The 15,453-nt window shown below is 42.4% G+C and overlaps 1 protein-coding gene across 1 annotated transcript in view; it reads right to left on the bottom strand.

The window, feature by feature from the left end:
- Positions 1 to 15,453, bottom strand: part of MTMR7 (myotubularin related protein 7) — a 126,137-nt gene that overhangs the window by 17,201 nt on the left and 93,483 nt on the right. Inside the window, exon 8 of the mRNA XM_063920843.1 lies at positions 31 to 140. Within this exon, the coding sequence (XP_063776913.1) occupies positions 31 to 140 (110 nt within the window). The remainder of the gene's footprint in view (positions 1 to 30; positions 141 to 15,453) is intronic.

The following is a 15,453-nucleotide window of genomic DNA, read 5'->3' as shown; positions in this document are numbered from 1 at the left end:
CAATTGTAAGGCTGTAAAGCATCTAAATACCTTTGCAATGAAGATGCCTGCATCCAGTATGGTTTTGATGTGTCTCAGCCATCCAGAGGCTTCTAGTCCCCAAAGAAATTCCCCCATAGAAGGAGAGCGAAGTTCCGAAACTGCAATTGAAAGGATTTAAATGAGCTCAATTCTATAAATAATCACTGTATGAAAAGCTTTAACAGCAACAAAACAACAGCATGTCACACCATTCTCATGAAAATAATAAAAGCCATGGTTATGTTACACTTACTCTATTAGCTGAATGAAAGTGTCCCGCAAGAACATTAGGTAAACAATATTCGTTTTCTTTATTTCCTAAGCCTGCAGTGCCACTGAATTCTATAAAGGTCACCATGTATTTGGCTCAAGTATCAATAACTGCACTTCACTAAGTTCCATCCCTAACTCTAGGAGTACATATAGATGTCCTGGTACTGGGATGTGACAATCTGCCGGGTTTCCTGTGTCCGGTAACAAGTACTTATTAGTTGCCCTTTATCACGAGTAGAAGGAAATAAGAAAAGCAAGCTATATTGTCGTGTACACAAAAGGAAAACATCTTCACATGGAAAGTTCACGGATTATAATCAATGATCAAAATAAAATAATATTTATATAGTAAAGTAACGTTAATGGAGTTTCTGAGGCTAATTCATCAATGCCGTGACTACAGAAAATCAATATTTTATTGGCGATCAAGTGCTTCAGAATAAATCCCACAGCCGCTAAGTAGTGGTAATAGAGCAGTCATTGGCATACTAACATTGTGAGTAACTATAGTATCTTAATGTCCATAAATCACAAAGCCACCGGATAGTACAGAGTAAAGGGACAACTGATTTACGATATATTCAGCTCTATTACATAACTACAGCTACATAATATATGCATGTATAACTAATCGTATATTTTTAGTCTGGAGAATAAATCCATAACACTGTGATATAGAATATAACAATTGGCACCTACATTTCTATCAGATAATATTTGGTGTTGGGTGCAGTTGTTTGGTATATATATTTAAAACACTCACCATCTCTTTTATCATTCGCTGTTATGTAATTAATAAATGTTACATTTTATATATAAACATTTTCTTATTCCTTTTGATCACCACAACAACATAGCTTGCTTTGCTTATTTCCTTCTACTGTATATCATCTTACGGTAGCTATTAAGTGGTAGCACCCCCTAGAGGTATATGAGGTCATACTATACCATTTAGGTGGTCATACTAACTGGATTGTAGTCAACAATATTACCAGTGTGGTGGATTATTCTTTTTCTTTGATGCACCTTTACGAGTACCCAGATTTAACCTGGAGTGTACACTCACAGTCACAGGGCCTCATCTGTGACTACCCAGAGTGTACATTCATGGTCACAGGACCTAATCTGTGACTACCTGAAGTGCACACTCACAGTCACAGGGCCTCACTTGTGACTACATTAAGTGCAGTCTTACAGTCACAGGGCCTAATCTGTGACTACCTGGAGTGCACACTCACAGGGCCTCATTTGTGACTACCTTGAGTGCACGCACACAGTGTCTCATTTGTGACTACCTTGAGTGCACACTCACAGTCACATTGCCTTTTTTGTGACTACCTTGAGTGCACGCTCTCAGTCACAGGGCCTCCTATGTGACTACCTGGAGTGTACGCTTACAGTCACAGGGCCTCCTTTGTGACTACCTGTACTGTACGCTCACAGTCACATTGCCTTTTTTGTGACTATCTGGAGTGCACGCTCACAGTCACATTGCCTTTTTTGTGACTATCTGGAGTGCACGCTCACAATCACATTGCCTTTTTTGTGACTACCTGGAGTGCACGCTCACAGTCACATTGCCTTTTTTGTGACTACCTGGAGTGCACGCTCACAGTCACATTGCCTTTTTTGTGACTATCTGGAGTGCACGCTCACAATCACATTGCCTTTTTTGTGACTACCTGGAGTGCACGCTCACAGTCACATTGCCTTTTTTGTGACTACCTTGAGTGCACGCTCACAGTCACATTGCCTTTTTTGTGACTATCTGGAGTGCACGCTCACAATCACATTGCCTTTTTTGTGACTACCTGGAGTGCACGCTCACAGTCACATTGCCTTTTTTGTGACTACCTTGAGTGCACGCTCACAGTCACATTGCCTTTTTTGTGACTACCTTGAGTGCACGCTCTCAGTCACAGGGCCTCCTTTATGACTACCTGGAGTGTACGTTCACAGTCACAGGGCCTCACTTGTGACTACCTTAAGTGCAGTCTTACAGTCACAGGGCCTAATCTGTGACTACCTGGAGTGCACACTCATAGGGCCTCATTTGTGACTACCTTGAGTGCACGCACACAGTCACAGGGTCTCATTTGTGACTACCTTGAGTGCAAACTGACAGTCACAGAGCCTCACTTGTGACCACGTTGAGTGCAAGCTCACAGTCACATGGCCTTATTTATGACTACCAGGAGTGCACACTCAGTAACACTGCCTTTTTTGTGACTACCTTGAGTGCACGCTCTCAGTCATAGGGCCTCCTTTGTGACTACCAGGAGTGCATGCTCACAGTCACATTGCCTTTTTTGTGACTATCTGGAGTGCGGGATCCGGTCTGAAGATCGACAGTGTCTAGGTCGACAATGTTTAGGTCGACCACTATAGGTCGACAGTCACTAGGTCGACATGGATGGACGGTCGACAGGGTTTCTAGGTCGACATGTGCTAGGTCGACAGGTCTAAAGGTCAACATGAGTTTTTCACATTTTTTTTATTTTTTTGAATTTTTTCATACTTAACGATCCACGTGGACTACGATTGGAACGGTAAAGTGTGCATGCTCCCAGTCACATTGCCTTTTTTGTGACTACCTTGAGTGCACGCTCTCAGTCACAGGGCCTCACTTGTGACTACCTTAAGTGCAGTCTTACAGTCACAGGGCCTAATCTCACACAGTCACAGGGTCTCATTTGTGACTACCTTGAGTGCACACTCACAGAGCCTCACTTGTGACTACGTTGAGTGCATGCTCACAGTCACATGGCCTTATTTATGACTACCAGGAGTGCACACTCACACTGCCTTTTTTGTGACTACCTTGAGTGCACGCTCACAGTCACAGGGCCTCCTTTGTGACTACCTGGAGTGCACGCTCACAGTCACATTGCCTTTTTTGTGACTATCTGGAGTGCACGCTCACAATCACATTGCCTTTTTTGTGACTACCTGGAGTGCACGCTCACAGTCACATTGCCTTTTTTGTGACTACCTTGAGTGCACGCTCACAGTCACATTGCCTTTTTTGTGACTACCTTGAGTGCACGCTCTCAGTCACAGGGCCTCCTTTATGACTACCTGGAGTGTACGCTTACAGTCACAGGGCCTCCTTTATGACTACCTGGAGTGTACGTTCACAGTCACAGGGCCTCACTTGTGACTACCTTAAGTGCAGTCTTACAGTCACAGGGCCTAATCTGTGACTACCTGGAGTGCACACTCATAGGGCCTCATTTGTGACTACCTTGAGTGCACGCACACAGTCACAGGGTCTCATTTGTGACTACCTTGAGTGCAAACTGACAGTCACAGAGCCTCACTTGTGACCACGTTGAGTGCAAGCTCACAGTCACATGGCCTTATTTATGACTACCAGGAGTGCACACTCAGTAACACTGCCTTTTTTGTGACTACCTTGAGTGCACGCTCTCAGTCACAGGGCCTCACTTGTGACTACCTTAAGTGCAGTCTTACAGTCACAGGGCTTAATCTCACACAGTCACAGGGTCTCATTTGTGACTACCTTGAGTGCACACTCACAGAGCCTCACTTGTGACTACGTTGAGTGCATGCTCACAGTCACATGGCCTTATTTATGACTACCAGGAGTGCACACTCACACTGCCTTTTTTGTGACTACCTTGAGTGCACGCTCACAGTCACAGGGCCTCCTTTGTGACTACCTGGAGTGTACACTTACAGTCACAGGGCCTCCTTTGTGACTACCTGAAATGCACGCTCACAGTCACAGGGCCTCACTTGTGACTGCCTTAAGTGCAGTCTTACAGTCACAGGGCCTAATCTGTGACTTCCTGGAGTGCACACAGTCACAGGGTCTCATTTGTGACTACCTGGAGTGCACGCTCACAGTCACAGGGCCTCCTTTGTGACTACCTGGAGTGCACGCTCACAGTCACAGGGCCTCCTTTGTGACTACCAGGAGTGCACGCTCACGGTCACAGGGCCTCCTTTGTGACTACCTGGAGTGTACGCTTACAGTCACAGGGCCTCCTTTGTGACTACCTGGAGTGCACGCTCACAGTCACATTGCCTTTTTTGTGACTACCAGGAGTGCACGCTCACAGTCACATTGCCTTTTCTGTGACTACCTGGAGTGCACACTCACAGTCACAGGGCCTACTTTGTGACTACCTGGAGTGTACGCTTACAGTCACAGGGCCTCCATTGTGACTACCTGAAGTGCACGCTCACAGTCAGATTGCCTTTTTTGTGACTACCTGGAGTGCACGCTCACAGTCACATTGCCGTTTTTGTGACTACCTGGAGTGCAAGCTCACAGTCCCAGGGCCTCCTTTGTGACTACCTGGAGTGTGCGCTTACAGTCACAGGGCCTCCTTTGTGACTACCTGAAGTGCACGCTCACAGTCAGATTGCCTTTTTTGTGACTACCTGGAGTGCACGCTCACAGTTACACTGCCTTTTTTGTGACTACCTAGAGTGCACGCTCATAGTCACAGGGCCTCATTTGTGACTACCAGGGGCAAAATTTACCAAAGTTCGATTCTGGAGTTTCAAAGGATTTTGCATTCAATTTCCATTTGATTTGGATTGAACGGATTTACTAAAAACTAATGGGCCCTACACACTGGCCGACATCACTGCACGATATGAACGATCTTGTTCATTAATGAACGAGATAACGTTCATATCGTGCAGTGTGGAGGCACCAGCGATGAACAATGCGCAGCCCAGCGATGAACGATGCGCAGTCCAGCGCTCGTTCATCACTGGTGCCCTGTCGGCTGTGCATGCAGGCCAATATGGACGAGATCGTCCATATTTGCCTGCACGTCTACGGAGCCGGGTGACGGGGGGAGTGAAGAAACTTCACTCCCCCCGTCACTGCCCCCCCGCTGCCGGGTCGCCCGTCGGCCGTACTGGCGGTCGGGTAGCTCGGCGGCACATCGCCGAGCCTGTAGGGCCCATAGATCAATGTCAAATCAATTCTATTGCCAAATTCAACTCACATCCCAACAGAAATTGAATTTGTGAATAACATCACTGTTTTCCCATGGCCCAAAACAGAATCCCCTCGTTTACTAAAATTCGATTTGAAATCGGACTCTAAATCGAACTCCAAATCGAACCTCGAATCGCCAAATGTTTAGAATGAGATTAGACATTCAATTTTGGCTTCTAAACACCATTCTAATGGTAGGAAATTGATAGTGATTATTTTTTATGTACCCAAAAGCATGTAGGACAGTGTGGAAGTAGTAATAATGGATACCCAAGGTTATGGTATGTTGTGCACCTGCCTGAACAATGCAAATCACCACCTGACTGAGATAGCCCATACTTATTCCATGAATGTGCAACAGATAGCACCAGAGCACAATATTGGCCAATTTGGATGGGTAATATAATGATTTTTAAATTCATGAGTGTTATAACTGGCTATCCTGGTTCCTCCCATATTGCCTACATCCTCAGTAATTCAACCCTGTCTTCAAAATTTTTTGAAGGACTAATGTCAGAGGGATGGTTGTTGTGTAAGATACCAGTATGTGCTAATAAAGCTGCTATTAATAATTGTTACTATATTGTTCTAATTTTTTCCCCTACCACCAAAAAAGGTTATTTAGGCTGTGGCTATTGGTCTTGACTTCTGACTCCACTGTCAAATCCACAAACTCCTGCTGAGGATAAGTATAAAGAGGCACATATAGCTACCCAATATATAAAGATATAAAAAATATATTCAAAATGCATATTACTATATCATTTGGCAATTTTTTTTCGATATTGTGCTCTGCTGCCATCTATTGCATAACCGTGCATTAAATAAACCACTGCCGCCAGATTATGCAATAAACAGGGAGCAGGCAGAGGGTTTTTTTTTTTTTTTAAGCAACAACTGACTATGCACAGAAAGTGGAAAGCAGGCAGGAAGGCAGGTTAGGGCTAAGCTTATCGTCAACTATTTCAGCTGTAAGTATTTAAATAAATAAAAACAACAACAATCACTTAGGTTTTTATGTATAAAACAGTCTAAAGAGAGCTTCCCCTTTAATTAGTGTGCATGTGATACATTTGGACTAATAGGAAGCAATAAGGAAGTTCTGTTCGATTTTCATTCTATTTTGCTGGGGATTTTAATGGGGATTTGGGCTTCGATTTGGTAAGGGATTTCATAAATTAAACTCAAAATCCCTTCTCAAAATCGACCAACATCGAATATGATTTGAAAATCGAATGCAAAATCAATATTTAGTAAATAAGGGCTTTTTCAAAAATGTTAGAAACTCAAAAGGAATAGATTTCAATTGATTTTGAAGATTCATAAAGTGCTTTTAGTAAATATACCCCCTGGAGTGTACACACATAGTCACAGGGCCTCATTTGTGAAAACCACAGGACATGCACCGTCACTTTGCACCAGTGCCGCCAGACAGCCTGCCCAGCACATTTGAAGGAGCTTCCACAGTCTCCACTCTCAGAAGAGTAAAATTATGTATGCGTCTAGATTCATATACACTATAGATGAGGACTGACAGTGTTAATAGTAAATGTGAAAGTCACAATACCCTATTTGTACATAATAAAAAATGAAGAGTAATATACAGTGAATATACAGTAATACACAGAGAATATTGCCTAACTTATTAATACATGTGAAGGTTGTATTTTACACAAATTATGACAAATACAAAATACAAATTTAATAATTTTTTACCCTTCAAAAATCAAATGGGAATCTTCATTCTTCTCACAGTCAAAAGGTAAGGGACAAGGGGAAGGGAAAACTTCTGCACTAGTCAAAAGGCCAATAAGTATTCATTCTGATATATTGTAAACCCCATTAATACATATACTGTAATGTTGATTCACATTCATATGTTGGGGGTGCCGCCATAGACAATAGGTTAAGGATACAAGACAAGATAGAGAAGATTGTCTCTTGGTTGGCGCACAAAAGGAAAAAGAAATTAATTAATCTAAAATATAACTTTTAATAACAATCAATTAAAACGATGTGAAATATATATGGAGAAAAAATATTTTTTCAATAAAAGATATCATACCTATTAAAATTATATTCACTGTGTGTTATTTATTGTGTTCCCATTTATGGTAGTGTTATAATTTGTGAATCTGGACCACTCGTAATAATCTGAACATTTCCAATGCAGTTATGTGGATAGGGGTCCAATAAATTGCTACAATTTTCAATAGTCCCAGGGTTCTCTAAGATATGAATCTGAATCGATTAAGGTGAGAAATTCCCTGTATCCCTATCTAACCCTAATGTCTAACAACATAATGGGTTAATCCGTTCAAATTCCCTATCCACATTCTTATTGTTTACATAGAGAGCACCCTGTAATATATTGAATTGTGTATTTGTAAAGTTCGATTATCCAATACCAGGGCCCTGTAATATTCCTTTAAAGATCACCTATCTGCATTATCAGAGGGATTTATTTGAAAAAGACAACTGTAACATATTGGACCATACATCCTTTGGGATGGGGACCGGAATCTACTGGAAGAATTCATAATTAAACTTAACATCAATGATCTGAACCTGAAACTTACAGGCGAAATGAGTCAAGGGTCCATTAATTTCTTGGACCTCACTATAAACATCAGTAGTGATGGTTCAATTTCCACTGACATTTTCAGGGAAAAAAACTGCTACTAACAGCATCCTGCACTCTGGCAGCTCACATCTACCTACTACTATCAAGGGGATACCCAAAGGCGAATTATTACGCATTAAGAGAAATTGCTCAGATCCAACTAATTTCGCCATAAGAGAACAACAGCTGGTGGACAGATTGAAACAGAGGGGATATAGTAATGGGGTTTTGAAGACAACAAAACGTGACATCAAAACGTATTCCAGAGAGTCTTTACTTGTCCCTAAGCCTAAAGTTGCAAAAGATGAGCCAGTACGATTTATAGGTACCTTTAACAATAAATGGCGTGAAATAAATACCATTTTACAGAATCACTGGTCAGTCCTGAAAACAGATGATGATCTGAATGAGATTTTACCAAATAAAGTCCAAATCAGCTGGAGGAGGTCGCGCAACTTGAAGGACTTTTGGTAAGAAGCCACTTACCATCTTTAAAGAAACCACCACATCAAAAGAAAGGATCCTTTTGTTGCAGACAGTGTAAAGCCTGCCAATATATGATCCCTAAAACAGAATATAGGGATAAATATGGCAGGAAATGGGAGATCAACAGCTACATTGACTGTACCACAACAGGGGTGGTGTATGAACTAATCTGTCCCTGCAACCTGATTTATATTGGCAAAACAATCAGGCCATTAAAGGTAAGATTATTGGAGCATATTGGCAGTATCAGGAATGCCAGACAGGTCAAATTGAAATTTAAAACTCTGACCCCAGTAGCTAAACACTTTTTGCAACATCACAACGGGATCCCAAAGGGCCTTCAGGCCTTTGGTATGAGACATTTTGAAACAAACATTCGAGGTGGGGACATAACTGGAGATCTCCTCAGATTTGAGAGCAAAATGATATTTTTGATGGGCTGCCAGCATCCAAAAGGATTAAATGAAAATAACAGCTACCTACCCTTTCTGTAAGGGCAGAAGCTATGTAGGGTAAACAGCCATATGATACCATATGATACCATCTGTACCTGACCCTTTCTGTAAGGGCAGAAGCTATGTAAGGTAAACAGCCATATGATACCATCTGTACCTGGAACTCTCTATATGAGGGAACTACTCGCTTACCTGGAGTGCTCACCCATATATATTTTTAATACTATCTAGAACCTCCCACATGAGTGGGGTACCTATTCACCTCTAACGTTCATTCACATGCATACCTGATATTTACCTTTTGTGTGCATGTAGAACCTACATTGGATCAAATCACATCCCAGAGGGATACTATCATGAGAAGATGAGATTTACTTAGAACTCCTGTTGGTGACAAATAATTATCTAGTTGGAGTATCTGTTTATCCATTTACAGATACACTTGAGTATTTAAGACATTACAAAAATTGGAAAGTACTGACAATTATTTACCCACCCAGGTAAATTTTTACATATTTTGTGTATATTATTAATGTTGTTTAATCTATTCTTATCTTATGTTTATTTGATGATAACACAAGAGGACGCACACACATCTCAATATTTGTTTATTATCTTGTGGGTATAATTATCTGCTTATTCTGTCAGAGAATAGAAGGAATATACAATTGATTATACCTTAGGAGAGGGGTTCTTTTGTAGCACCCCAAGTATATTATTATTAAATTATCTTGATAGAGTACACACAGAAATATAGTTATTTTGTCAATACACTTGGATCCAATATGTCAATATCTCCACTTTATTTTCAGTAATTACCATCTTCTTCACCTTGTATATTATGTACATATTATATATTTTTTCTAGTCAAATCAACCCTTTTACTTTTCACAGTTCACCAATTTATTTGATTTTTCTTCTTTTCTTTTTTCACAATGCACACTCACCTTTTACAATTTTTTGACACAAAATTATATCACAACATAGTACATTATATTATATTCACTACAGATGATTCACATCTTATTTCATGCATATTTCACTTATATTATACAAGCACACTCACGTGGTATTACTAATCACTGATCTGTATAATACTATTAAATTAAGGAAAAATCATATTGGTGCGCGTCCATGGGAAACCATATGTTACAGTACGAAATGAATAGCACCTCATCAGATAACGAAAAACGGGATTTGATGTGTTATATACCATTGTACACATACTAACAATACAGCATTTAATTTTATAATTTTTACTTATTTGTATATGTTCCTGGATCTTTAGACGCTTTAAGCACCATCTAACAGGACTCAATAGGAATCCAACTGAGATCATGGGGATAGTATGAGCACAGGCAGGGGTGACGTAGTATGTGATCATGTGACAAGACATTCTGCAATGATTGGCGGATCTCCCCTTTATAGCCATCCTTGTTAGGACAATCGGGTTTTGCCCTGATGAAGCTGATGTGAAACGTGCACGTTGGGTGGCGTTTCAGAGTAGCATGAATTTGCCTGCTATACTCACTGTGTATAATGTTACAATTATGTAAAGGAAATGTAGTTATTAGTTATAATTAATAGAATTAGGATCACTTGTATAGAAGAACTATCGATTTAGTCAGATAAGGAGAGAGCAGAAGGAATTATATATGAAGAGAGCCAACTGTGTGTGTAGCAATAGGTGTGTATACAAACACTCATAGAAATGAGCCCATGTGAACCAGTGTAACATATGTCAGACACGTACTAGGAGTTGCTATAGGGATATGCTGACGGTGACCAAGCTACATATGCAATAAAAGCGGTCACACGAACCTAAAATTTAATGCATATGCCTTAGAGGATTCTCATTTCTATTTCTTAAGATTCATATGAGAAATTAACGGTGATTAAATCACACACACAATAGAAGTGATATATGAATCTATCAACAAAGACAAAATTTAATGTGCATGCCTTAGTGGCCTATTGCCCTTATTCTTTAGGATTCATATGAAGAGATCAATCATACTGCTAATAACGTGCTACATATACGGCACATGCTGAATAGGATGGTGTATGTGTAAACCAGCAGCTTGCATGTCACTATACCTTTGGATCAATTCCCTGCAAACCCATTCAAGCTGATTATTTAAATGTGAGAACCTGTGAGAGGTGATCTGACTGCACATATTAGGTACTTTGATAAAACACGTTTGACAGCAGCACTGTCACAAACTGAGGGCTGGTGCTGACCAGGGGGAAGCCTCAGTTGTAGGGGCTGAGGTATATGTGTACCTGGGAGGCAGTACAGGGTTCTTGGACATGCAGGGAACCTTTAGAACAAATGCCCGAAGGCGTGACCACGACAACAAGGGAAAGTTCAAAGGTTTTATTAAACACAGTTCAGAGGAATACGGATGACTTGGTACTGGTAATAGGAAACACAGTTCAGATAAATACTAGGGATCGATGACGGAACACCGATGGTTACTTTGGGATCGTTGGTAAGCTTTGAGTGAAGCTGGGGTTCGCAGATAGAAATGCACTATTGTACTTAGAAGCACAGGTGAAGCATGAAGTGATGCTGGGGATCGCTGGAGAAGAAGCTGGGAATGGCTGCTGGGAAGCCGGAGGTGAATCAGGGTAAACTGTAGAGGGTTAATCACTGGAGTGTCGGGTTACACTGCAGAGTATAATCACCAGGGAGTCAGGCTGTACTGCAGAGAAAGTCCATGGGAGAACTGCACACTGGAATCACTGAAGACAATTGAAGCACTGACATCTTTCCACCCCAGGAACAGGATATTTATACCTGCTGGGAAGCAGGGATTGGCTGGCTGATTAACCAGAGACCAGAGTGCAGCTGCTGTGTAATCAGGCTGAGAGCAGAGTGCAGCTGATAGGCTGAAAGGTAACATGTGATTAGGAAAACATGGCTGCGCCCATGGTAGCTTTTGGAGGGAAAGATTGTTTGTAACTTGAATGTGAGCTTTAACCATGAAGCTGCCAGAATCACAGTAAAGAGATTTGAGACAATGAGATGCAGCGTGCTGCACACAGACAGTGCAGATGGAATCCAGGCTTGGAACACTGGGACAGTCTCAGGAGGCATTTGGAAGGTAAATACTGATAAGGAATTACCTAGATCGTGACAGCACCCCCTTCTTTAGGAGTGGCCCCAGGACACTTCTTATAAGTTCTTTACCTGAACAAATGGAAGGATCTAGATTGAATCCTGATGAACTTGAACTGGCTGGGACCAGAGGAGACTGTACCGGACCTATGGACGAGACCAAATTAAGTCCAGACAAACTTGAACCGGTTGAGACCGGCGGAGACTTTAGACCGACGGATAGGACCGGATTAGATCCGAAGGTATTGGAATCGGCTGGAACCGAAGGAGGCTGATCCGGACAGACGGATGGGACCGGATTGGGTCCAGAAAAGCTTGAACCGGCTGGGACCGGAGGAGTCTTCGGAATGACGGTTGAATCAGCTGGAACTGAAGGAGTCTTTGGACCTACGGATGGAACCGGATTGGGTCCAGAGATATTGGAATCGGCTGGAACCGAAGGAGTCTTTAGACAGACGGATGGAACCGGATTGAGTCTAAAGACAATTGAATCAGCTGAAACTGAAGGAGTCAGAATCCGGTTAGAACCAGAATGAGTGGTATCCGAGTGTTCAGTTAGACCATCCTGGACCTGGTCCATGCTGGATGCCAACAGGGTGGTGCTCTCTGAAGACGGCAAACAGGAGTTCATAACTGCATCTGTAGCACAAAAATTTCCATCTGGGAACTTGGCTCTGGATACTTCCCTTGGCACTGAAACTTTGGTGACCCCTCCTGGGGTTGATAAATCAGACATCTATCTCAGGGTTGTTTTCTCCAACACCCCTCCTGGGGTTGACAGATCAGAAACTCCTTTTTGAGAAGACTCATATGCCCCTACTAGAGCTTGAACATTGGATACCCCTCCTAGGGCTGTAGACACAGACGCCCCTCCTTGGGCTGAGTAAAGAGCATCATCATTCCAGGAAAGTTCGGACGCTAGGATCTGGTACTGTACCAGATATTTACAGACTGTTCGTGTCCCCTGACGTAGCCGGAGGATATCAGAGGAGGCAGAGGTCACACGACCTGGTTCATCAAAGATGCGCCTGAAGGTTGCCACGAAATCTGCATATGAAGAGAGCAGGGCATCAGACTTCTCCCATAGAGGTGATACCCAATCGAGGGCGGAGCCACTGAGGAGGGAGATGATGTAAGCAACCTTGGTGTGGTCAGTTGGGAAACTGCCAGGCTGTAACTCAAAATATATCTCACACTGATTTAGGAAACCCCGACAGGCTTTTGGGGAACCATCAAACTTGGCAGGTGTCGGTAAATGGAGACAAGGAGCAGAAACGGGAATGGTGGGTGGGGATACCATCAAAGGTACTGCAGTCGGCACACTGGACGCCCCTGAACCACGGAGGGTTACTTGTATTCCATCCAGCCGAGAGGAGAGGTCCTGGAGACAGCGGATCACAAGGCCCTGTGCAGTCTCCTGACGTTCAAGGCAGGCTGCAAGTTCTTGCATCGGCCTGGTCGCTTGGACCTGGTCTCCGGCCGGATCCATTTGGTCAGTGCTTACTGTCACATACTGAGGGCTGGTGCTGACCAGGGGAAAGCCTCAGTTGTAGGGGCTGAGGTATATGTGTACCTGGGAGGCAGTACAGGGTTCTTGGACATGCAGGGAACCTTTAGAACAAATGCCCGAAGGCGTGACCACGACATCAATGGAAAGTTCAAAGGTTTTATTAAACACAGTTCAGAGGAATACTGATGACTTGGTACTGGTAATAGGAAACACAGTTCAGATAAATACTAGGGATCGATGACGGAACACCGATGGTTACTTTGGGATCGTTGGTAAGCTTTGAGTGAAGCTGGGGTTCGCAGATAGAAATGCACTATTGTACTTAGAAGCACAGGTAAAGCATGAAGTGATGCTGGGGATCGCTGGAGAAGAAGCTGGGAATGGCTGCTGGGAAGCCGGAGTTCAGACACAGGTAAATCAGGGTAGACTGTAGAGGGTTAATCACTGGAGTGTCGGGTTACACTGCAGAGTATAATCACCAGGGAGTCAGGCTGTACTGCAGAGAAAGTCCATGGGAGAACTGCACACTGGAATCACTGAAGACAATTGAAGCACTGACATCTTTCCACCCCAGGAACAGGCTATTTATACCTGCTGGGAAGCAGGGATTGGCTGGCTGATTAACCAGAGACCAGAGTGCAGCTGCTGTGTAATCAGGCTGAGAGCAGAGTGCAGCTGATAGGCTGAAAGGTAACATGTGATTAGGAAAACATGGCTGCGCCCATGGTAGCTTTTGGAGGGAAAGATTGTTTGTAACTTGAATGTGAGCTTTAACCATGAAGCTGCCAGAATCACAGTAAAGAGATTTGAGACAATGAGATGCAGCGTGCTGCACACAGACAGTGCAGATGGAATCCAGGCTTGGAACACTGGGACAGTCTCAGGAGGCATTTGGAAGGTAAATACTGATAAGGAATTACCTAGATCGTGACAAGCACCTTACTATATAATCAATATTTTGGATAGGATTTACCTTTGGGGCTAACTGTACCTATTGAAATATATAACATAGATAAAAGATGTTTGTGTGGACATAATTAAAGGTGCATAATAGCAGCCATATATTAACACCCTCTGTTATAAGCCCCCGCAATTACGTGCAGCTGACCACTTTAAAGACAGAGACTGTTAATTAAGCAGCATAACAAATGGAAAATGATAAGATGTTCGTCATGAAAATGCTGTGATAAACGACTTGTGGCTCATAACACGTATGAAAATACTGTGACAATTAGTTAGTAGCCTATAACACGTATTAGTGGTTTCTCCCCAAAAACTGGTATAGCAGGATTAGACTATAGAGTTAATCGCAGCAGTGACCATTAGTGACACACTTGTGCAGTTGAATATGAGAGCACTGCGCATGTCAACCTGTGTTCTATCCATAATAACATAGGTGACACACTTGTGAAGTGGAATTTGAGAACACTGCATATGCCAGCATATTCTATTTTGTATATGATTCTCTCTGCAACAGATAAGGTTTAGTTACACCGAATCAGTTACAATGTTGCGGTAGGCAAAAAGAGAACCACAACTTTGTATGGTCCAATAAAATTCTTTAAAAAGTGACACACCTATGCAGTTGAATGTGAGAACACTGCGCATGTCAACCTGTCCCAATTTTCTTATGAATTTTCTTGTAACAGATGAGTTATAATCATATCATATAAGTTACAGAGTTGTGGGGCTAATAAAAAGAACCACAATACATTATGGTGTAACATATTACAATGAACAAATCATCCTAGGTGACGTTGACAGGAGATCTCGTAAGGACTCAATTCCATATGAATAAACACGGGGCTGTGATATTAGATCCATAGAGCTGCATCAGTGCACAGCTCAACATATCACGGAGTGTTCTATCCGTAACAACATCGGTGACACACTTGTGAAGTCGAATTTGAGAACACTGCATATGCCAGCACATTCTATATTGTGTATGATTTTCTCTGCAATAGATAAGGTTTAGCTACACTG

This window comes from Pseudophryne corroboree, chromosome 1 (assembly GCF_028390025.1).
Source record: "Pseudophryne corroboree isolate aPseCor3 chromosome 1, aPseCor3.hap2, whole genome shotgun sequence".
Lineage (NCBI taxonomy): Eukaryota > Metazoa > Chordata > Amphibia > Anura > Myobatrachidae > Pseudophryne > Pseudophryne corroboree.
Note: the sequence above shows the minus strand (reverse complement) of the source record. Positions and strands in the feature narration are given on the sequence as shown.